General features: G+C 41.4%; 1 protein-coding gene across 15 annotated transcripts in view; it reads left to right on the forward strand.

Moving 5' to 3' along the window:
* The window catches only part of MAGI1 (membrane associated guanylate kinase, WW and PDZ domain containing 1), a 359,845-nt gene that overhangs the window by 172,996 nt on the left and 162,018 nt on the right, over positions 1-24,831 (forward strand). For all 15 annotated transcript variants that reach the window (XM_050904374.1, XM_050904375.1, XM_050904377.1 and 12 more), the window contains exon 2: positions 10,940-11,056. In XM_050904374.1, coding sequence (XP_050760331.1) covers positions 10,940-11,056 — 117 coding nt within the window. The remainder of the gene's footprint in view (positions 1-10,939; positions 11,057-24,831) is intronic.

Genomic DNA, 24,831 nt, shown 5'->3' on the forward strand with positions numbered 1-24,831 from the left:
GGGGAATGGGTTTCAGATTTTGCAAATATTTTCCTAGTGCTGTTCTAGAAAATGAGTTTGTTGGCATATTGTTATGTGGGGCTTGTTCTGCTAAAGCATTGTAATGCCGTCTGTTTCTCAAGCTGATTTGGCTTTTACAGCTCAAATATTATATCCTACTTTTAGAACATATGGTAACTCCTTTCAGGAGACATACAGAGATATGCATCTCATTTCCAGAAATGGGTCGTTGCCTTTGAGTGAAAGACTGCAAGTGCTTTTCATCTTGATTTTCCTGTTCTTACTATTCTATCTAGACTTTCTTCTTCACCCACTACCCTGCTTCTGCTGCCTCCCGTAAGCCCTCCTGCATCCAGAAAAGGAAAGGCTTGCTGGCAGCTTTGAGTCGGAGCAATGGAAAAGAAACAACGCTCCCTTATCCAGGTTGCTTCATGCAACACAGTTTTACAGAGTAGGTGTCAGTGACAAATGCTGTTATGTGGCTCCCATGCAGACTGTGCTTTCCTGATGTAGTAGTACCGGAAGATTGGGTTGCTCACGTAGCCCGATCTGTGTTCATTGATGGAAAGGCTTAGTGGAGACGGGGCGTGAGCCACTCAGCCTGAATCTTTCAGAGCTGCTCATGGAAAGAGGCTGCATCCCATGCTGCTCTCTGACAATGACTTCATTCTGCATTCACTTCAGATGTGTAGGAGGTTTTTTCTTTTCTTTCTTTCTTTTTTTTTTTTTTTTTTTAAAGCCTACGTGGCAACATCAACGATTCTTGCCACTGATGACCGCTTCGTACTCCTCGTTGCTCTTCCTTGCTGGCACACGCAGTGCGAAAAGCCCCAACACAGCAGTGTCTTTGTGTGCAAGACAAAATGCCTTCCTCAGAGGAATTTCTCTGCTTCCCTAAGTTCACCTCTGGGTCTGGCTTTCTGTAAAGTTTTGCAGAGCTGAGGCTTTGCTCGGGGCACTTGGTTTAAGGTCACCGCCAAGAGGAAGCATTTATGGACATGACTTTAATGTTACAGCTTGATTGTCAGCCAGTTAACTTAAGCCTCTAGTTCAACACTGATCTGGCCACAGAGCTGTCTAAAGTATTTAGCATGATGCTAATCCAGATTTCATTAAAAACAAGTCTAGAGGATGCTGTATTACTTTGTTCTTTGCACACCTACCTCCCCGAGCTTTCATGTGAAAATCTTATAGCATGTGTGGCTATTTATCAGTATTATGGTTTATCTTGGAGATTTTTCATTTTAATAGGAAAATATTCTGCATTTGTGATCCTAGCAGGTCCTTTCTCTCACCTTGGCTCACCTTGCTCTCTACTGTCCTTCCCAGAGACCACCTGAGAGCATGGGCTCTCTCTTTATTGTGTGTCTGTGGCTTCTTCAAAGTGAAACAGGAAAACAAAAAGCTGAGACAAGAGCAGGGAGCTTGCAGCATTTCTTGAAAATAGTATGAGGGAAGAAAAGAGGACTCCTATGAGTCAATGGCAGAGTAGTGGCCGTTAATCTCCAGCTTTTAGTTGTGTTCATGATTATGCTGTAGGCAAGAAGCACCCTGGCTGGCTCTGCATCTGCCAGTACCTATATGGATGCAGTAAAGCCATGTTTCTGAAGCTCTGTGCCTGACCAGTTCAAATGTGTTTTAGAGGTATCTATGGCCAACAGTTGTTAATACTGCTCACCTTTCTTTTCCCTCTTCTGTTCATCGTACATTCTTGTTGCTTGAGCTGCATGTTTTCAGTTACCCGTATTTTTGCTTCACATGTATTAGATTTTCCCTCCTTCTAGACTTTCCTGGGGCAGGTACAGTTGCCACTTTCTCAGGAGAAATGTCATCCTTTATTCAGTGTCATGGTGCTATACGCGCCATGTGGACACAAAAGATATCGCATGCTTTAAGAAGAGAGCAGCAGAAAATGTCCTCATATTCTTCGTCATGCCTTTACTTTAAGGTAGGACTCTTCTGCATGGAAACCTGCTGCATCCTGAAGCAAAGCTGTGGCAAAGATCAACAGAATCTGGTTTTTCCTTCATGCAGACACAGCTTTAGCAACCCCCAGCAATTTGTGTCACCCACCAACACTGTGGACACTTGACCTGCTCAGACACAGAAGGGATCCGGGACTGTAGAGGTAGTTAAACTATGCTCTTAAAAAAACCAAACTTAAACCTCGATATTTGGAGGAAGAAAATAATAAAATAGTTTCTTCTTGAGGTAGAAAGATCCGATTTCTACCATCATTCATGCAGTAGCTCTCGGATGACTGAACTATGCCTATCCAGGCTCTCCTTTGAATCCCCAAAAAAAGAGAGCTTGAATTGGCAATTGTTGTAATATTGTAGTGGCTTAAAGCTTCAGGAAGCATTTGCCTGCAATGATGTTGTGAGACTCTTACTTTCTCCATTTTTTTCTCATTCTTTGAGAGCGTTGTCAATGTTAGCCAGACCTATACGTTATCCTGCTGTCAAACTTTGTCTAGGACATGACAGTAATCAATAGCTTTCCTGCAGGCACCGTCCATGACAGACCACGCTCCCCTTCCGGGGATGCCGTCATGGCTGTGTGGCCTCCCTCTCTCCCAGGTCAGGGTTGTCCTGGGCTGCAAAGATGTTGGAGGGTGAAGGAAAGAGCTTCCAGAAATTCATGGCTGAAACTTGAGGGCACCAGAAGCTTGCAGAGGCCAAAGGGGGAGAAAGGCTGGGCTTTCTGCTGCATTTGCTGGTATTGCTGATCTGAATTCAGCTGGGGGCAACAGAAGTGTATTTGTCACAGGCGTTCAAAATTTTCAGGCCTGGTGTATAAATGATAGTATTTTTGCTTTTCAGCCTCCAAGCTTGAGCTCTGTGGGGGTTTTTTGGCACTTCTCAGCTGAAAGACTATTTGTTTAAATTTACACTAGAAATATGAATCACTATTAATGCACAGAAAATAAGGTGGAGCACCCTGCGAATACAGTAGATTAGGTTAGGTGCTCATAGAATACTTTCACCGGGGATTTATGATCTGTTAAGTGCATTTCTGTAGCAGCAAATGCTGAATTACCACTTCAGTGCTGGTTCATTCACCCATGCAGATTGAGAGCGATACCAAAAGGTACTGTGCCAAGAAAGCTCTTGCTGCTCCTGATTCTGAACACGACCTGAAAGTTTTGAGTGAATACATCTCCTTCAGATTCACAACTTACACCTAAAATAATATTTTAAGAAGTTCTGTTAGTAATAAAGTAACAAGTGTTATTCATTCTCCTGACAGGAATTACTAGCTGCACTGAAGTGCTCTCTGCAGATTCAGCAGCTGGGCTGCTGCTGAAGTCTTAACCATGCTCCATCAAAGTTGAGTTTTATTGCTGTGTAGGTAGTTCATCCTGTAACTTTGTGCAATTCTTTATAGCATAACCCTCCAGCTTATCATAATTTCCTTCCACTGGAAGGATTTTGCAATGGATGTGGCTTTGTTGTTCTGAGTGGGTTTTAAAGCGTAAAAATTGAAAAGTGTTTTATATTTTACTTCAGGAAGGTAGGTAAAGGATGGGCAGTCATTTTGCTTTGGTTGTGGTATGGATTTGTTGGAATAATGGAAATGCTAGGCTCTGATCTGAACGGTTCGTCTATCTGGAGTCTGGCTGTAGCAGGCTGGTACGAATTAAACTAATATACTGACTGGGACTGGATGTAGCATTTCCAACAAAGATCCAGTTTGTACCCTCAGACTAGTAGTTTTTGTCAACAGAGACTGTCGAAATTGGTATGGAAGCAATCGTTGACAATAACAGACGGAGCTATTGAAGCATTTATGGGGAACATCCAAACATCTGGACTTTATGGGACTGGTTTGTACCCAGCAATAAAAGTTCATTGGTGTTTTTTGTTTGTTTGTTTTTAATAGAGGAAAAAAGAGAAGAAAATAGAATTGGAATCAAATCAGGGGTCTGCTGAGCCATGTTAATTGTTAAGCTGAACTCCCATGGCAATGTTTAAATATCTTTTTAGCACACTGAGCCATAAAAGATTTTTAAGTTTACTTGTGTTAGGAAAATGTGGTAGCAATTAATTTACCAACATGTCATGAGTTTACAAGGTGCCTTCAGTTCATGGGTGGCTGGAAGATAGAACATGGTTAGATTGTATTGAATTTAAGAAGCCACGTGAATACTTAAGGCTTTGAAACTGGATGGTTTTGCTTCGTGATCTTACTTGAACTCTGGCCAACCATGATGAATGTTTTCTGCCTTACTATATGTCCTTGTGTCTTTGACCTCACAAGAGACATGAAATAACAAATGTAGGTATTGGACTTTATTTACTTATTTACTGAGTAGTTAAAACAAGAAAGCAAACAAAACCGTGATGTATTTCACCTCTTCTCCCCAGCACCCCCTTGACAAATGGCTGTTGGAAGAGTGTTAAACTGTGACCTTAAAGCCACAGGCGTAATGAAACTGTGATCTGGCAGATGTGACAGACTCATCTTACATAAATCATTCTCTTTTGTCACTGCTGGCATATGGCCAATGAATCTTCTAATTATTGAATGGCTTTTATAGCCCCATTATTTATAATCACTTTTGGACAGCAGCTGGAAGACAAGGATGGGACAGAATGAAATGATATAGCGCAAACTATTATCATTTGTGTAACAACTGCTGGGATTAGGAATATTTGATGATGATGTGGTTACCAGCGCAGTCTTGTTAAATGATAAAAATCCACTCAGACTTCATCTTGTCTTCTAAGATGGGCTGCCGTCTACTGGACCTTGCCATGAAAATTATTATATTAATTGATCCAGAAATAGAACATGAATCTCTCCAGACATTAACAAAATATATGTGTGAGTATCAGGGCCACCTTTACACGAGAACTTGGGGAAAATCCATTGCGAGCATTAGTAAGACACAGTGGTGATGCCCTGGTGCTACTGTTGTGCCACATGCCGTATGGAAAAGTTTTAAGAAGTGGCTTCTGCTTCCCAGGAACCCTGTCTATACCCCACTTTTTAGTAAGAATTTAACAACAGATTGAGAAGTTGTCTTTAGTTACTTTATTAATATTTTAACATTTCTTTAAAAAAACCTAGGTGTTTTTTTTAAAGGGAGATGATGGGTTTATAACCATCTTAAGTTAATACACTTTATAATTAAGGGCACCTATTTTGGCTCTAATTATAAATGAGTTTGTGTTGAGTCCTGTCTGCTGGGTAGAGCAGCAGCCTTGGAGAAAGGGGCATGACTGAAGTCACCCAGCCTCTAAGGCCAGTTAACTGAGATTGCAAGTCCTCTCACTGCTTTAGAAAATGTGAGCTGCAGGTTGTCTGCTCATGCCTCTAAATGAGTGGGGGTTTTGTTGGGGTTTTGTTTGTTTTGGGTTTTGTTGGGGTTTTTTTCCCCTTATCTACAGTTCTGCATTTTGTAGCACAGAAATAAAACCCTGCCAACCATGATAACTTATTAATGTTTGTTAAATACCTTCAGATAGAGATCTTCAGATGAAAGACAGTATGTTATAATCGGGGGTTTATACTGCAAATCCAACATGTGCAATCTTTCTGTCTTTAAAAAATTGAATCCTTCCCTCTCGATGTAGACATCAGGGCGGCGAGAGAGAGTCTTAATCCGGATGACTCTATTGCACTTTTATCCCTTTAGCGAGGCCTTTAACCTTTCATCGCTTCATGGCCCTGTTGTTTTGAAATGGTCTTTGTCTGCCCGCAGAGAATCCCTCTGCTAACGACACCTTTAAATGGAGATGCCCACAAAAGAAAGGGGGATTCTGCTGCAATTCAGGAATGGAAAATGGATTTTTCCAGTTCAGATGCTATCAGTCACTGTGGATGTAGCAATTGGCAGCCTTCCCAAAGAAGCGTAAAGCAAAAATATATACTAGTGTAAACCTGCTTATAGGAGTGTAATATAGGTCAGAGATGACTGTGTCCCGGGCCTGACCCTGACCCATCTTTGCACAAGCATCTATAGGCTCTGTCAGAGTATAGCTATTTATCAGGATTATCTGTGACCATCTCAAAGCATAAATGGGATAAAACAGCTGCAGTAATTAATATAAACATAAACTATAAAATGATCGTTTCCAAATGCATAAAACATGAGTTCAAAATATATGTTCAGAAGATACATATTGCACAGTTCTGGCATAGACTATCTACCAGCTGGCAGGAAGGTGCTGTCAGCCCTGCGATGTTTACACTCAGCTTTTTCTTGAAAAAATTCAGATTTTACTTGGTCATTTATGCAGTCTGCTTTCGTTGTTGGAAGCCTGTATGTCAGTAAGGCAAGAGGCTTTCAGCCCCCTGGGTCTGCGCTGCTGCTCGCTGGTGGTAGTGCTCTCAAAGAGACGGATGTTCTTATGCAACAAAGACAGCGTTAGATGATCTTGTATGCAGCTTTCTTCCCTGCAGAAACTGGAAATTGTAGCAATAAGCGTCAGAGCGTAATTCAAAGCATAGTTTCTGTAGTGACTTTAATATTAGGTAACTGTTGGAGGACGAATGTGTGACAGAGGATTCTGGGTTTGAAAGAAGTGTATTTAGAAGCAGTCAATATTTTTCATTAATCACAAAAACATTTAGGTTACATATCTACACAAAATTGACAAGCACAGTTTATTGTTTCTCAGAAAACTGTATGTCAGTAATTTTTATTTTTTTTTTCTATGAGAGATGTTTTGTTTCCCCCTTGGGGTTTGTTTTTGCTACTAAAATATTGTTATGATGTAATGGTTTGGGAGGACAATTGACATACTCTAAAATGCAGTATAATAATTAAGAATAATTGAGAAAACCAGCCATTCAGTGCGTTGCCCTTTGTTTCATTCAAAGGTAAAGGAGGATTCAGATAATAAGATGGAAACATCTCAGATTTGGAGTAGTACTGTGGGAGGAGAAGCAGTGGAAAGTTGGTTCTCTGGCTTCATCTTCACATAAAGAAAGGCATTGGTTTTATTCAGCAGGGAAAAAAGGAAGGAAACTGTTGCAACAACAAAAAACAATCTTTGCACATGTTTTACTTCTGAAACTTTAAAATGTGAATTTTGGTGAGTTGAGTAGGGAAGAATTTCTTTTTGCATTTTTTTATGTCTGATTTTCTAAAGCTAGATATATCAGCCTAATTTTGATTACAGAAATAACAAGGTGATTTTTCTGTGTGCAAATAAATGCATTTCCCACATATCCTGGCCAGCAGGAAGGAAGAGCTGAGCACTGGCTCTTAAGACCTGTATCCTCGGTTTCGGAAACTGCTGTTTCTGGGTTGCATCTTTTGTTCCTCCACTATTACCACTGTAGCATCTCTTTACGTGCTTTTAGCAGACAAGAAAAGAAGGAATCTCAACAGAGTAAATGTAAGATCCAATCTCCTTGAGAACAGAGGAGTATTTTGAAGGGTAGTAGTATACTTGTAGTTAACACACCTCATCTCTAAGGCAACTGGCACCAGGTATTTTCTTGAGCACAACTTATACATGGAATTAGACATTACAAAGGGAGGACTTTTGCATAAAATCAGGTGGTTCTGGGCATCTGCCCTTCCACCCAGCCTGGTGGTGGCTGGTGTATGGACAGAAGCCATCACAGGGTGAGACTTGTTTTCAGAGGGAGCGTGCACAAGCAAGGGGTGCTCCTGAGGATCAGAATGAATTTTACTGCTACAATTTGCACACAGGAGGTTGCTGAAATGTCACTGGAATATCTTTCAGATTCTCAGGAATTGCAGGTGCATACATTTCAGGCTCAAAAAGAATTTATCAGAGTTTATAAACTTGTATCTAGCACTAGAATCTGCTAAATAATGCCAATATCAACCACGTGCCCTCTCAAGTCTGAGGAGGTTTTTGGAAAAGATAATGGGAGTGGGGTGAAACATTTCAAATAGTAAAGAATCCAACATGTTCCAGGGTGGATCCTTTTGGCAGCTTTCTACATGGAGTTAGTTTCTGTGTTAGCTCGTTTTCTTCTTCCGTGCTCTGGAGTGAGTTGCATGAGCCTGCTTTTGTCCACAGCTGTGGTCTCAGTGGCTGCCGAGATCATCAGGGCTGCAAGAAGCCTTTATTTCCGTCAAGAATTTTCTGGAATTTAGCAACAAAAATGTGGCTTAGCAAGCATTTTTTGGTTGCTTGGGTTTTTTTTTTTCTTTTCTTCTTTTCTCACCATTTAAAATAAATGTAATAGAAATGAGCATCACTGTGAGCTCCCTGAGGGGACAATCATGTGAGTGCAAGTATTGCTATAGCCCCTATATATATAGGTATTTTTGCAACTGCCATCTTGGCTAGTGCATCAGTGACTCAGCTGGGAAATTCCAGCTACTGCATAAACCAAATAACCAAACTTTCCAGCGGGGGCCGTAATAGACTGAGATGCTAGATGGAATGGGCACAGAGGGAAGCTAAAAGCAGATATCATCAGTAAATTGCATATTTTCTGTGGTCAAACAAGCCCTAGCTCAGCACAGCTTTTTCACCTCTAAACATTATTGTGACATAAATCATTGAATCATGAATCACATGGTATTTCAGGAGAAAGCCTACGTTACATGATACATGCAGTTCAGTGCATTAATTTCTTCACTGGAATAAGCCCTTGCATTATGTCCAAACTGTTTGTCATATTTGGTTTTTTTGCTGTGAGAAACCACCTTGTCTTACTATCTCTTGTGCAAAGAAAAATACGGACTGTTTAGTTAAAAGATAAATACTTTATTTCAGAAGATGCTCTTGTTTTGTGCCCAGTCTCCCTCTGGAGTAAAACAGTGTGGTATGAAATCAAACATCTGGAGTTTGGAAGGTCAGCTCTGATATTGGAAAACTGTAGCCCACAGGTCTACCGAGCCCTCCAAGTGCCTTCTATGTGGGAAACCATTTTTATAGTATAATAATCGGAGGCCATTTGTTAGAAAATGGGTTGATAATCTGCTCTTGGAGTGAGGGGTGTTGCTGGGGTAACTCAGGAAAGTGTGTTGAGGCAGTTTTATCTGCCTTAATTTCAGTTTTGTTGTTTGAGCCATTTCTGTAATGAGCATCATGGTCTTCAAAAATTTTCCTTCTTTTAATAGCTGGGCCTGCTGCCTAAGCCTTCCTTTCTTCAATAAGAAATTTAATTAAGAAAAAAAAAAAAAGCTGTCTGGAGAACTTAAATACAAATCACCTAGTTATTTTTTAGGATTTGACTTAGTATTTCAGACTAGGCTTTTTTGTGTTTAGTTTTGTTTTTAAACTAACATTTCTGTTAAAATGTTGCAGGACTGCATTAGGCAGAGAAGGCTGTTCCTGCCCATGGTCATTTAATGGTCTGCACTCTTTTTCTCATTTGTCTGGTACCGCTGCTGCCTCCCAGACCCACTGTCCAACTGCACTCCATTGCAGTATTATTATTCTTGATTTGCTCTGCAGTGATTCCTAGAGGCTCCAGCCAGGAATCTGCAACTGTGATGCTGTGTTCAGTGTCAACAAGTATTGAGATGATCTCTGCATTACATATTCACAATCCAAAAAATCATAATGCAAATTATAAAAGACCATAGAAACAGCTGCAGTGGTTCAGCCCAAGGTCCATGTAGCCCAGCATTCTGGCTCCAGCTGTGGCCATAAATAAGATGCCTAGCAAAGGAAAGGAAAAGAGCAAGATACTTGATATTCCCCAACTTCTTTTCCCAGGTCTCCCAGCCACCAGCAATTCACGTTCAGCTCAAGGGATTTCCTACACCCTCTTTTGCAACCCCCAATGGGTCCATCTTCCAAGCGCTTTTCCAGTCTTCCCTTGAAGCTCCTCAGTAAGCTTCTTGCACCCACGGTGCTCTCCAGCAAGGAGATCTGCCACAGCCTGGGTGACTACTGCCACTGGTTTTGAACCGAGCTCCCATTAGCTTTTGTTGGTGTCTCCTAGTCCTTGTGTTGGGAGAGGCAGGGAGCAGCCAGTCCCCACCCGCCCTCTGGGCACGTTGGAGACCGATGTCTGCAACAGGCTGCAGCACCCCAGCCTTGGTCCTTGCACGGTAACTGCTCCAGACTTTGATCATCCTGGTTGCATTTCTCTGAAGCTTTTCCAGTGGCTTTTTTTCTTTTCTTTTTAGAACAGAAGAGTTTCTATCCCTGTTCCCTGTATGTTCTTATGGGGTTGTTTTTGCTCTTCAGTCAAATTAATGTCAGTGTTATTCCAGACTTGGAAAGATTTCATTTCTGGGAAAAGACTTCATTAAGTTGCTCTAGTTCATATGTTCTGCTACAAGAAAGGATTTGGTGTTCTGCAACTGGCAATGTTCATTAACAACTACGTTTCTTTTTCTTTGTTTTTTGGGGTGGGTTTTGTTCTTTTTGTTTTCAACTCATTTATCTTTATTCTCAAACACTTCTGAAAGTGTTCAGAACTGAATGGGGAAAGAAATACATTTAAGTAAAAAGTGCTGGATATTATTCTGTTGTTTTTCAGGACTTTGGGTGCTCTTTACTCCTTCAATCAATTCTTTTCGAACTCCTGCTGTGTGCTGGGGTAGATACCAGTGCAAAGTATAGCACTTGTTTGATTTTGTGCCATGTTCAGCTATATTAGTCCCTCCAATGGGAGCAGCCTGTGCCTTCTGTCTGTCTGCCCAGCTCACCCTCCAGTGAGTTGCAAAAGCAATATCTACCTTTATTATTTTTCTTCTTTTTCACATCATCTGTCTTTCTGCATTTGCTCAGACAAATAAGTGATAAAAGGGAATGATGATCTGTTTAACACCACAGGAAGAAAGATGCATTATGAGACAAGAGAGACCTCTTGTTTACAGCGAGTTATTTTTGGTAATTAGCCATTTGTAGAGGAAGATGAGCCTCCGCTCGTAAAGTCAGCATGCCATAATTTAGGGGACTCTGAATGGAAGTCTAACATTTGCCTGAATTGGAAATGTTAATTGTGTGCATTTAGAAATAAATAAATGGCTGTTTTTTCTTTGCAGGAAGCAGACTGAACAAAGACCTGAGACATTATCTCAACCAGAGGTTTCAGAAAGGATCGCCGGATCACGATCTGCAGCAGACTATTAGAGATAACCTTTATCGCCATGCTGTGCCTTGTAAGTAACAAAACATTGACCTGGTGGATTACACGTAGTAGAATTTCGTAATTTTTTTTGGAGGCAGCCTTCATGTGGTGGTGTGCATGGCTCCAGGGGAGACTCAGTTTTCAGCTTGGGCAGACTTCCATGTGTGACAGCAGATAGGGTTCAGGTAGGGTTGAAAAGGAAAACAGTTCATCCCTGAACTCTGCTTTTTTGATTACCTTTTTGGAACAGTTAATGGTTTGAAGCAAGCCTGTGATGCTTACTTTGGAGAAAAAACTCTAAAAAACGAGCCATGAAGTGAGTGCTTGCCTTAGAAATAGTCTTCATTAACATCATTATGGTGAACGTTCATTTATTGGTTTGAAACCTATGAATAAAAAAACTGCTTTTATTTTTATTTCCTTAGCGGAACTTTATTTCTGATGCTTATTTCACGTGTGAAATCGAACAACATTTTATGGCTGGGTGCCATTGTAGCAGGCAACTGCCACTGTTGGAAGGTCATCCTCAATTCAAGTAGGAGATAAGCAGCAAGAGTTAGTGAAGCTGAGAAAGAAATGCTCTTTTTCACTCAAAAAAACAACCAGGAGGAAAACTAAGAAGTTTGGAGGGTGGTAATCTCTAGAAGTTCAGAATCTTTACTCGAAATGAGAATGTCCGTGGCATTTTGGGAAGATGCGGAGACAGTGGAGAATGATTCTACTTCATTGCACCCCTGTTTGGCGTTCTCCAGCTGCCAGGAGAGGCTAGTCTAAAGAAAAGGTTTTTCTGCTTAACTTTGGTGAGCTGTGGGAATAATGGTATGCCTTTCAGATCAGGCTGGGATAAGAAATAGTAAACATCTTAGTTATAGGATACTGTGATGAGCAGCAAAATATTTTGAAGTTTTCTATGTCAACATGAGTCAGAGGTGGTTTATCCTGGTAGACTTTTATAAATATTGAATAATGATGTTGCCACTCAAAAATCGGTATTTGCCAACAAATGTCACATAATGGTACGTAGAGTAATAGCCATTTTCAATCTAAGTGTTGCATGCAGGAGAACTGTGTAGGACCACAGTTAAAATTGTGTAGTAACACTGACAAATGTTGATCCTTTGAATGGCAGATGCTGTATATCACCATTGAGTTTATTCTCATTTTATCAGTGGAAAGCATGGACCAAATTACATTTAAAGTGCTGTGCATGGATATAAAGAATAAATATGGATTATTATTTTCTATTGAACACTTCCATTTTCCATTTTGTCAACGTGAAATATGATTTGTTTTCAATCATCTAACTTGCCAGCCTGCAGGTTTTTAAAGCATACTGCGAAAAGTGCCTTCTAGGAGAGCATGTGCAATGTTAGGCTCGGGAGATGCAATGTCGTGATGCTAATGTCCTTCTGCCTATGTGTTATATTCCAATTTCTAAAGCAGCAAATAAAGCAAATGAGCGTAAGTTCTGTGGAAGCATTTTGTGTGTTACCAAGGTTACATTTTGAAATGCTTCCATTGATTCTTTTCTCTGATTTATTGAACTTGATGGTGAGCTAAACTGCTTGGACTCGCTAAAGACTTTTGATTTAAAATTAAGAGCAGTGAAAGTGATTCCTGCCTTTTAGAAATAGCTGGGGGAAATATGGGTTGTTGATGTATTAATAAGAACATCAGTACTTATGTTCCATCTATGAAAAAAATGGAAAATCAGAGAAGTGGAGTTAGTTATTGTGTGTCTCCATACTTTCTGAGTTGTAAAGCAGGTAGCATTTAATTTTTTTCTTCATGTACTGTGGGGATGGTATTAGTGGTAGCTTTTAAGAATGATGCTAATATTCGTATGTGAATTTGAATGAGACTGCTGCATGCACGATGGGTTGGGATGCTTTACAGGTCTGGAGATTAATCTAGCTGTACACTCATATTTTTATTCCTTGGTACACATGACCAGTAAATCCAGAGCCCTGGACCAATCTCTAGTGCTAATGGATTATGAAGTCTTGTATTTTGAAAATGGAATTCCCTGCTGATTATGTGGTAAACACGAACAAGAACACAAGGTCACTTGGTCTGAGCATGCTTGGCCTGACAGCTGCTTTTTGTTGCACTAATATAAGGGCTAAATGAAGTGATAATTAGTAAATGCAAAATGGAGAAAGGCGATGTTAACCAGTTCTTCCTCAGAAATTCTAGTAAGAATCCCACGTGGTTCAGCTCTGACTAGTTTGGTACAGGCAGTGAGAAAACCCACAGGGCTTCTGTTTCCCACGCAGCTGCATGCCGGTTGCGTGCTTGGCTGACTCGGGAACTGAGTGAAGACATGGCTATAGCTTTTGTAGAAGATAGAGGTCAGGCAGAGGGGAGGAAAGATGCAGAAAGTTTGACTTGACCTCGTTATTTCATATGACAATGACACACTGCTCAAGCATCATTTAGATTTTTACTTTAAGAGAGTTGGTTAAGAGTTTGCTTTATTTTCTGGTGAGCAATTGAGGCTAAAAGAGTGGGATGATGTCAGCTCCCAAAGGGGATATGAGCATTGCCTAAATGGGTGACACAGGGATGGTTTTCTGAGAGACCAGAAGACTTCATCCCTAAACGTGGGAGCTGTCGTAAAGAAAGGAGACCTTGAAATGGACCCAAAAGTGAAGTATTAGTGAAAGAAGTAGATGAACCACACGGTTATTTTTGCAAGCAGAAGTCTTCCCCTGCTTCTCAGTGCCCTCTGCCCTTCCAGCACGCTTCCTCCGAGTCTTTGTACCCTCAGCTCCCGGCTCCCCATTGAGCTGATTTTTTTCTGCAAAGATCTGTAGTAAACAACAGCTGTGAGAAGCTTCCAGGTGGCCTCCAAGTCTGGTTGTCGTGCCATCGTGAGTGCTCTGCTGTTACTATCACACCAAACCCACAGGTTTATTTACAGATCCAAAGCATTCTCCTCTGGAATTTACAACTTCAGTATCATAATCTAGGACCGAGCCAGAGTAAGGAAGAGAGGCAGGATACCTTATTTATGTATTTGGATGGTGCATAAGCGCTAATGAAGCCATGCATTTACAATTTACAAATCTTTGAAAGAGTTAGTGCAGTTCAGCCACTGAACTAGCTTTTATTTCAGCTGAACCAGCTATGTGTTATTTCCTTTACTTTCTTCCTGATGGCTCTCATGCCACTGTTAACTTCACATGCTGGGTCAGACTTTTTTTTTTTAGAGTATTTTTGTCTTATGCTTAAGAAAAATCAGCACCTTAAAACTTGAGCAAAGTTATTCTCCCTACCTGTTCAAATAACTAACTATTCTCATTCCTAGCATGTAGGATCCACTGTCAAAACTAGAAAAAACCCTCAAATACATCATCCAGAATAGCAAGATGTTGGTCCAGTCTCAAGCTATCCCCTTTGCCTCGTTTTGTTTTGAAGCACCACATTTTTCATGTTTTCTGATGTGCCTAATGAAGATCACCAGAAATAATGCTCTATTTGTGGGCTAGTTAATGGCTCCATTGAGCTTGGAGTAGCCTGTGAATTGGCAACAATTTCACGATTACTGATTGGTCATGACTGTACCAGAAGTGCTTTGACTGCTGCAGAGACTTTGCCCACAGCTTATTTCTGGTGTGGATTTCACTTATCCCAGCTCAATTTTGCCAGCCTAAACATTTAAGAGCAAAAGGGCAGGTTTACCAGCTGTGTGAGGCATCTTGCTGGGGCATCTGGTGGCACGTCTGAATCCACCTGTGCTAGCAGAAGTTGATGTGACTTGTATTACATCTGATCTGGGGGGAGGCTGAGAGTCTGTGATGTGGAGTGTGTTGACATCCTGGCGTTAAGTTTCACAGAGTGGTTCTTAGGAGCAGGACTCCCCCAAACAGGATTGGTATATGTGAAGATTTACTTAGTTGAAAATGTGATTAGTTGGAAGTACGTGTAAGAACATATCCGTTAAATAGATGTTTCCAAGTAGCCTTACCTTGGGATATCTGTGCAATAGTGTTAATTGAGACAGATATGCGATAGCAACTTACTTCAACATTATAGTGCAGCAGTGTGTCTAAACCACTGTTCACGGAAGGCTAAACAGACAGGATTCTCTTCCTCATTTTGAAATGATGGTAGAAGGCATCTGTTTAAAATAAACAACCAGTACTGGCCATTTGTCCTAGCTGCTTATTCTCAACAACCTGACGGCAGTTTTCTTTCACAGTGTATCGAGAAGAATCGGAGAGATGATATTATTTCCATAAAAGCTTATCTCAGCATGTGTTTTTTTTCCTCTGAGCACATTTACTTGATTCTCCGCTTGTTTGAGTCCTGTGTGAGATGCAGAGGCAGCTATGGTGGGTCTGGCACCTGGCATCTGCACCTTTACTTGCCAAAACAGTGTACCTGGTGCAGGCGTGACTGAAATAACAGATCAGTGGTCCCGTCCCTATTCGTGTATATTCTGCATTTGTCTTATTTTGGTACTGTGCAATTCCTTTCTTTGCCAGGCTGTAGTCTTATGAAGCAAAACTCTGGAAAATGCAAGGTCTTTTTGATGGTAGATGAAACAGGGACAATGTAATGGCTAGCCTAGAGTTAAGTCTTAGATGTCAGCCTAGACACTCTGTGGCAATCTTTTTTTTTTTTTTTTCTTTCTCCTTCTTCTTCCCAAAATTGGCTTTTAAAACCTCAGGAGGTCATCGTTCAACAGTTGATTCACTTTCCCAAAACAAGTACATGCCCTGGGATTAATTGGCTGGAGAGTTTAATGTTAGAGATTTACCACTTTCATTTCTGCTGTCTGTTCTGTCACCTTCCCAGAGCCTGATCTGTTCCTCTGTCTTCAATTACAGAACAGTAGCTCCAACTGTTGTGGTTAGTCTTATAGGGGAACGTGGAGCAAATTGGAAAGAAATGGATAAAAATCAATAGCGTAAGTATCGAGTGATCTGTAAGGAGGCTTAGAAAAAGACGACGACACCCAGGCACCGGGCTGGCCTGAGCTCTCTCACATTTCAGTGGGAAATTTGAGAATAAGTTTCTTTATTCCAAGCGATCTGCTGGTGCAAAGGAAAAGTCTCCTTTCTAAGGAAAACCAGTAATATTGAACAAGGAGACTTCACAGTATGTATAGGACAAACGTTAGTAAGTAGATGTAGAAGAGCACATTGAACCTTATTATCTGGATTAAATGTTTTCATGGGAAATTGAACTACCAAAGGGTAGTTTAGTTGCTCCAGGAGTTGGATAAGCTGCTACATGCGTAACCACCGTCACCTGCAGCTAATGGAGGACTAGAGAGACTAAATGGGCTGAGGTGTGATGAAACTGCTGTCAAACATGCAGACTTCGGTGATTTCCCAGGATAGCTTTTAAAGTGCTGTAGCACTGGGTTCCCCATAAGTATTTCTGAACTTCCAAATGAATTGATAGAAGGGATATGCAAACCAGCTTACAGAAGGTTCTTTTCCTTAGAATATTGAGTATAATAGTGTGTCAGTATACTGGGAAAAACTGTTGAAATGAAGCAGAAAGACCTTTATGTTACAGATGCACGTGTTTTTACATGTGGGGATATTTGAGTCACAATTTCAAAGTTATTTTTAGTTACTAATTTTTATTAAGGATAAACAGAATCACTGACAGTGCACATTATTTTTCTTCACAGGCAATAAATCATCAGTTTATGTACACAAATGTTCTTTGAATTCTCAAAAGCTTTCCAGACCTGCAGCCGTATTTATTATCCAAGTACCTTTTGTTGCAGTTCCCTTCCTAGAGGTGTAATTCTGCTTCTGTAATGAGAAAAAGTTGCAGTGTCCATGAAATATTCATTTGAAGGCCCACACTGATAAGGTGATGAACACCAAGCTGATCTTTTTTCTAACACACAAAAAATAATTAATTGTTTTACAAGATTTATGTTAGGAAAAAGCTATAAATATTTTTAAAATAGTGTCCTTATCACTAGGGTGCAACATACAGGTACCAGCAGTATGTAAAGATAGTTTTTCTCAAGAACATTTTCTTGTGAGTTAATCTGACTCTGAAGAATATGAGGCATACTTTCCATGCCAGCTAATGTACACACATTTACTTTTTCCTGTATTTTCAGCAGGGACTGTATCCTGAGTACAACCCGTGCGTTCAGAAAATCCTTGTAGCTGTGTTCCAGGGAGTGCAGAATTGCAGCAGTCCCCTGCAGTTTTCAGGGATATAATTATTTCACATATTAGTGAACCAGATGTGTTTTCACTTTTGAGAGAGAAAAATGCCCTGTTTTGAGCAACAGGGCCAATATTTCTGTAGCTTCGTTCCTTTCTATAGACAGTCATTTCTGTTTAATCTAGGAGACTTCAGACCTTTTTTTCCATCTGGTCTGTCCTTTTAGATCAATAGTGCATTTTGTGCTAGTGGAACTATTGGGGGTTTGTTTGGTTGTTTGTTTGTTTGTTTGGGTTTTTTTACATTTGGAAATAAAAGCACTTATGATAGCAAATATTGCTCCATCTGCTTACCCATTTGTGAGGAATGGCTTTTTTTGTATTTCACTGTACACCCAGTTGAAATTGCATGAGGCACCAGAGAACAGTACAAAGCAGAAGAGCTCAGCCTTATAGGCTCTCCCATGCCACTTGCCAAAGGAGATTTGGGTAAGAAGTGTGGGAAGAGATTACATGGCTAGTTTTCTTTGTTTTCTTTGTTAGTCCCCAGTGTACTTAATTTTGCGTTTTTTCATTGTAGTTGCTTTGTACTATGGCAAAGCATCTGCGAGTGGGTATTTAGGTAGTGCAAACGATGTCTGTGCATATGTTTTAAAACGTAAAGGTTTCTAAGGTTGTGAGTCTCTGGGAAAGCAGAAAGTAAATCAGAGCTGAGAGCAGGTACTGCTGTTTGGAGGTTGAAGGGATGGAGATGAATTACCCCACATTATTTACTTCAAAACTGGCTCTGTCCTGCCATAGTTTTTCATATGATGTCCCAGGGTCCTGATTAGATCTTTTGTGATGGCTGCAGCGTCCCAGCTTTTGATTTCATAGAGGCGGTTTGATTTCTTTTCAACTACCACCATGTATCTGTTGAAGGTTTACAACGTATTGATTATGCTACAAGCCAAGAGAATGAGTGTTCCAGGCAAAAGGAACAGTTTAAAATGAGGAAAAACTAAATGTGTAGCTGTTCTTTCACCTGTTCTTCCACTCACATTTGCATTTGGGACTCACATTTGGTGTTTCGTGATTAACTCCCTCTAGAAAGCACCCATCGCTTTGTGTAAGTATGTTTGTGCTTGGATGTGTTGATTTGCATGGTGGTTTCACAGTTACAGAAGTCCCGTGCTTCTTTCATCAAAGATGTCGGCTTAAAAGAGGACACCTGAAGATCCTATTTATATGATGTTATTCTGGTCCGGTGCGGTACCTGCAATGTAGTGTGGGCAAAACCAGTGGCATTGCAGAGGAGGAAATGGCTGTGTGATTCCTAGTCACATATATTGCTACCGTGACAGTCTCTGAGCCCAGGAGGGCAATGGCAGATGCAAGCTCCTGACGCTTTGATAGGGATGCAGACTTCCTACATTTCATCTTCAGACAATTATCCTTTTTCTAACATTACCATGCTTCTTCACATAAAGCGTGCTGTATTTGTCCTCTAAATCCTTTCTCTCTTTATTTCAGCAGAGAGGAGATTAGCCGTGTAATCATTTATAAAGCTGTTTAGATTCTCCTAGCTGGTTTTCTTTGGGGAGAGTCATACCCGGTACCTTTACTAGGAATAACTCTGTAAATTAATCTTCATTGATTTCCTTCCCCCCCACCCCCAGTGGATAAGAAAGTAGAACAAATAGAACAAATATTTCTAGTTCTGCCCCTACTGAAGGAGAAATAAATCTTTCCTATTAGTCATAACGGTCTAGATGTATCCTTTTTTTATAATGTCCTCTTGAATAATTAGAGCTTTGAGTTATGAAGTCAAGATTCCTGGGTCATTGCCAGAACAGATTTGTTTAAGGGGGACACTAGTTCCCAGAATTCCTTTTAAAGGGCTTTGTAATGTCCCAGGCTGCTCTTAATTAGTGATTTAAGAGGGAATACATCTGTTTCACTGAGGATTGTGAAAATTATTATTTAAATGGAAATGTTTAATAAATGGCTCTTTGAAAGGCTAATGTATCTTCAAAATGAGATGTGCATCACAGAGTAATCAGGTGGATAGTGATCTAGCAGTTCTACTTGCAGGGTCTTTTTGGAGCTGAAGATGGAGAAAAACATCCGAGACCCTTGGAAGCGTCATCTGCCATTGAATTATATTTCATACTTCATCATTCATTCACTACCTGCACTTTTTCTTTAAACTTCAGGTTTAACGCTTCACTTACTAGGGAAAAAACAGTAACCAAATGTTGATGTTGGTAAAAGGAGGTCTGTAGGAAGAACCAGTATCGCCTATTAGATAAATGGATGATACTTAATTTTTATCTCAGACCGTCATGGCAACTCAAATACTGCCACTACAGTACGGATTTTTCTACCAAATTTAAAGCTACTTAATGGGAGATTGTCATATGCTAAAAATGTGCAGGTAATCTTTGCTGTATTAGAGATTTGAAGTGGAGAGCCTCAGAACTGAGGGGCCGGGGCAGGTGACGGGGGAAGGAGGAACTCCAAATTAAGAAGCTGCTGCTTTTAGCAAACTCTTCCTTGAATACATGAGGAGATGGATATTTATAAATGCAGCATTACCATCTCCTACTGTTCACAGGTCTTGAATTAGTAATCAAAAACTTGAAACTGGATATTTTGACTCTCTTCATTTACCTTTTAATTTCTGAGCCCTGACTGCCATCTTTGTTCATCTTTTTCTAGGGTGTGGGTTTTTTGGTGTTTTGTTTTGTTTAGAGGGGGCTAATACATGAAAGCTGAAAATGTACTTGAAGAGTGAGGTTATTTTCAGCTCTCCTAAATCCAGGTATGTAAGGTTTTGAAAAAAGCAGCAAGTGTTGCAAGATGTGCAAGAGAGTTGAGGAAAACCCAGCAGGACACTAAATGGCGGTACAGAAGTAGGAACGCAGGTCTCAACAGTGGGGCAGAGCTGGACCCAGTTCTTTCATGAATGTAAACATCCCATGATGTTCATAAATATCTTTCCCATTTTTGCATTCCCATAATTTAAAATATATATTTTGCTATCTCACTTAGCCTTCTGCAAGCCTCTGCAAAATACCCAGTGTTTTCTAGAAGGGACCAGCAGATGAGATGCGATAGTGCTGCTCCTGTGTAACTAACCACACTGGAGAATCACATTGACAGACATTCTGTAAATTGCCCACGTTATAGAACATTGATGATACCATTAAAATGGTAAATTTAATATTATAGTACTATTAGATTTCTCCCTCATTAACTCTGATCTGATAAACAACCTCTGGCATATTTTGAAGGTAATAGTCACCTTAAAATCACTACTGCTCCTCTCTATCTGGCATTTCAAGCTCCTATAGATTTATAGTTCTTCTGTCATCTAATCTGTACTTACTCCTTTATTTTTTCTTTGAACTTGTGCTTACAAGCAGACCCTTTCCTAGAGGGCCCTGAGCATGCAATTAACACTTCACAGCAAGAGTAAAGTCATCCTAAACTCCATTCCGGAGATTTAGGACAAAATCGGTTTTAGAGAATAAAATGAGCCTGATGTTCAGGCAAGCATGATACAGACCTCCAGAGGTGTTTGGGCACTTTGTAAGGGTTGATACAGGGTAATGCTGGTAGCAGTGGTTGTGTTCTTGGCTTTTGCAAACAGGTATCAGAGCAGCCTCTGCAAAATCTTGCTGGAGATGTAGGTGGTGAAGAGGGGACCAAGCGGGTGCTGTGGCAGGGGCTGATGGGTGCTGGCACAGCCCTGCCGGGCAGAGCAGCCCTGCCGCAGCACGCCTGGGAGCTGGAAAAGCTGGAGAAACTTCTTTCAGCTGTGTCTGTCCAGCAGAGACAACTTCCACTCCCAAACGTTAATCCTCAAGCAGCAAAACCATGAGCCGCAGTTTAACCAAGTAACCTTAGCTCCTCTCGAGTGGCGGGGAGGCTTCTGTGCAGGTATCGCTTGCCTCCTTGTTTTCCTAAGTGAGTCATGGTTTGATTAGAGCGCTGTCTCGAGGAGGAGGTGGTTGTTACACATCACCTATCACAATGTAAAAGTGGAAAGCAACGCTGAAACGCTGACCCTTAATCTGAAGTGCACCATCTGTGTTTTATTTCCACATCTTGCTGAGTTTACAGTTATTTGAATTCACAGTTTGTTCCCCATTTGCTGTTCCCACATGGTAAGTGAATTGGATCCAAAATGTACTGACGAAAGATTGAGAAGTCTGTTGGAGAAGTTTGTTCCTACCTACAAGAGTGCTCTATCTCACACTTCTTCCACCCTGTGAGTTAAATCCCAACTGTAAAATCTTTTCTCAAGATGGTCTTCTTTCACGGCGGGAAGTTGGGGTTACCATAAGGACAAAGACTCCTTTCCCCATCCCGAAGTGATTTATGGTTTGCCTTTGACTGTCTGCTCAAGAAAAGGTAGAGAGTTCTCCCACATCTGACAAAGTATTTGCTTTACTGTTCCTGTAAATGTGTGTGGATGCTTATCTGGTGGTGCTTGGCATTGGAGCACTGCTCTTACTTAATATTTTTTCTTTGTTAGTATGAGCCAAAGTGTTTGATGCTAAAATAAGACTGGGTATAATATAATGAAGGGAGCTGTAATTATGATTGTAGCAGTTTTCATGGTGGAACTTTGAATTACTCTGATTTTAGAATGGGCAAACAGCTGAAAACCAGGTTGAATTTCATTTATTCTACTTTGTTTCTATTTTTTCTACTGACAGCAACCATTTTCTTAAGATGTAGCTAACTGTAAAAAAGATATAAAATTTAAACGTGTTGTATTTCAAAAGCAAGCCATCAAAATGCTGAAGGCTGTATAAACTTAAATACCTTCTTTGGCTTTTGCTGTAGACCACACAAGCTCTGAGAAATTGATTACTCTGGTGCTCGAAGGGGCTTTCATGATACAGAAACAGAGGTTTGCATTGAATTTCTTTCTTTGTGTGGGGGACTTTTTTTTTTTTTTTTTTGGAAAGAGAAAAAGCCTTTAAACCCCAGATTAAAAATAAGTCATTTCATTGTTTCCTTCCCCCCCCCCCTTCTAAATCTTATGAAGGGGTTTTCATAAATGATTGGGGAGCTGCATCTCTGAATAAATGTAAAGTAAAATGCTCCATTTCTTTTTTTAATACAGAGGCTTTTTTCTGGAATGTCCCATTGAGGTGCTGCCTCATTGAAGTATCATCTGGTGAGAGAGTTTCAATGTAGCTTGTGCAGATTTTTTTTATTTTGTGGACATGAAGAGGAGGGGTGAGGAATTAAGAGTTATTTGTTTTCATATTGCAGTCTTCAAATTTACTGTATCCAGTACTCTAAACCCATCATTATCAAAGGCTTTGGACTTCCCATGGGGACTGTGAGCTGACCAGACACATACCCAAAAAACAGCCTAAGACTCAATAAGGCTGCTGTTGAAAGATCAGGAAGGTGAATCTTGAGCAAAGAATTTTTATCTTTTCTTTTTAAACAAGAGATATATAATGGGCCAGCACCTTGGGCCAGATGGTGTTTTCATGAAACTAGTCAAGTCCCATAAAATTAAGACTGTTTTATATATTTATAATCAGGCCATTCTCCTGTTCGTGTGTGGCCATTTCTCTTATAAAGGTAATATAAGGCTTGCTATCTCTCGGTGACGTTTTGCCCCTACCCAGTTCAAACACTTTTGGGGATCCGGTACTTCAGCAAGAGCAGCCGCTGTATTTGCGCTGTTGGGTTTGGTAGTGGAAGAGAGATGATGTTTTTTCTTTACGTTGCCTGGCCCTCTCACACGCGTGCTGTAAACTTGCGAGCTCTCGCCTGCATCCACGCCTGCACCGAGCCGCTTTGCAAGCGGTGACTGTTAGCTGGCGTGGTTCAAAACGTCCGCTTGTTAGAGCAGCGGCGGCGGGTGCTGTCCCCGCCGTGCCTGAGCCCTGGTCCATGGGAGCAGGTGACCGGGGTGGCCCCACAGCACCCTGTGCCCACCCCACCAGCACCTCCCATCCAGTCCTCGGGATCCGCACGTCCCTGCCTGCCTCGGTGGAGCTGCGCGAGCCCCGGCGAAGCAGCCGTTTTGCTGTGAGGGAGCAGGTTTCCTTGCGAGGCTGGAGTCCCCTGGGATTTCAGTACTGCATCTAAGCAATCCTGTCCTGTGAGATACGTGGAAAGCATCCAAGACGGACACCTGCTGGCTCTGAAGCAGTCAAGTGCTTTTTCCAAAATATCTTTGGCCCCTGTTCTTGATGTTTACTTTTAAAAAGATACAGGCATGTGTTGGCTGTAAAAGAAAGGAAAAAAAAAACCTCATTGCTACTGTCACTGAAATTCCCTGCAGATTTAAAAGGAAGATGAAAGTTGGTACTTTAAGAGAAACTCGAAGCCCTTGGGACAAGCACAGCAGAAAACAGAAAGATGCTCCGTATTCTGTCTGATTGCTTGCAAAAATGAGTGCTGTATCTCCTACGGAGAGAGAGACAGAGCTAGAAATACATATTCGCATAGTTCCCCCATTCTCGTGCCTTGCAAACTAGGACAATACCATTTCGCACTTCCCCGGGCATATTCTCAAACAGCAGCTCAGTGAAGGTGATAGAGAAATAAAAAGGGTGAGGCAGAAAGAAGAGAAGGGGGAAAAATCTGCCTCGTGGTATTTCAGATCTCCAGCATACACAGGTGCTTTTTAATCCCTCTGGCCTACATATTCCACAGCCCCTAGGAATAGAGGAGTCGTGATGTAATGCTCTTTTCCTCACACTCCCAGCTTAAATACAGATGGAAATTGTTGTCATGTGTTAGAAATGTCACCAATAATATAAAAGGCAGGCTTCGGCATTCTCCCTTTTGCACTGTCAGCTGCTGCTGCCAGCTTATTCTTCCCTCTCAAACCTATTGTCATGTGGCAGAAACCCTGATGTAAGTAAGCCCTGTCCTCCCCCTGCTTATGATCCCTGCATTTTTTATTCCCCTCTGCTGCAGTGCTGAGGATCATTACATACCACGACTTAAAGACAAGACCTCACAAAGGAAGGATTAATCTTGTATTTGTGCTTGAATTTCGAAGGACTCAGGCAAGTGAGAATGTTCTGTTGTATTCTCTTTTTTTTTTTTTCTTTCCTGGATGCTAACATAAGAAATGAAAAGCAGCAAATGTGATAAGCTAGGTCTGTGTTTACTGAGCGAACCCAGTGGTTCCTCAGCTGCAGGTTGCCTGTGGAAGGAGCGAGCGGGTTATAACGGGAGGCAGGGGAGGCTGTGGGGTTGGGAAGGGAGCTGCGGAGCAGAGCTGCACAGCCTTAGCCCAGCCTGGGAGGACAGATGGCTAGTGCTGCTTTTTAATTCATCAAGCAGGCTTTACGTGAGGCCCGTTGGCGAGCGGGTGTGCTGCGAAAAGCGGGGTCAATGGGCACGAATAGGCTGAGATCAGGACCAGATGCCTGCCGAACAATGGGGCTTTTGAGAGAAATGCGGGAGGAAGCGTGGCGCTTGCTTTGTACTGCCTCCGCATTGCAGGTTGGAATGGGGCAGCTCCGATTTAATGAAGTGCATTCCTAAACGTGGTCGTCAGCCCGGGCTGGGAGACAAGGGGACATGTCAGAAGGGGGCTTGTGGGGCTGGCGTGGGGGGGGGAGGGGGGGGGGGGGAAGCGATCCACTGATGGATCGCCCCGAACAATGCAGTCTTAGTGTTCGATGGG

The sequence above is a fragment of the Gymnogyps californianus genome, chromosome 13 (assembly GCF_018139145.2).
Source record: "Gymnogyps californianus isolate 813 chromosome 13, ASM1813914v2, whole genome shotgun sequence".
Taxonomy (NCBI): Eukaryota; Metazoa; Chordata; class Aves; order Accipitriformes; family Cathartidae; genus Gymnogyps; species Gymnogyps californianus.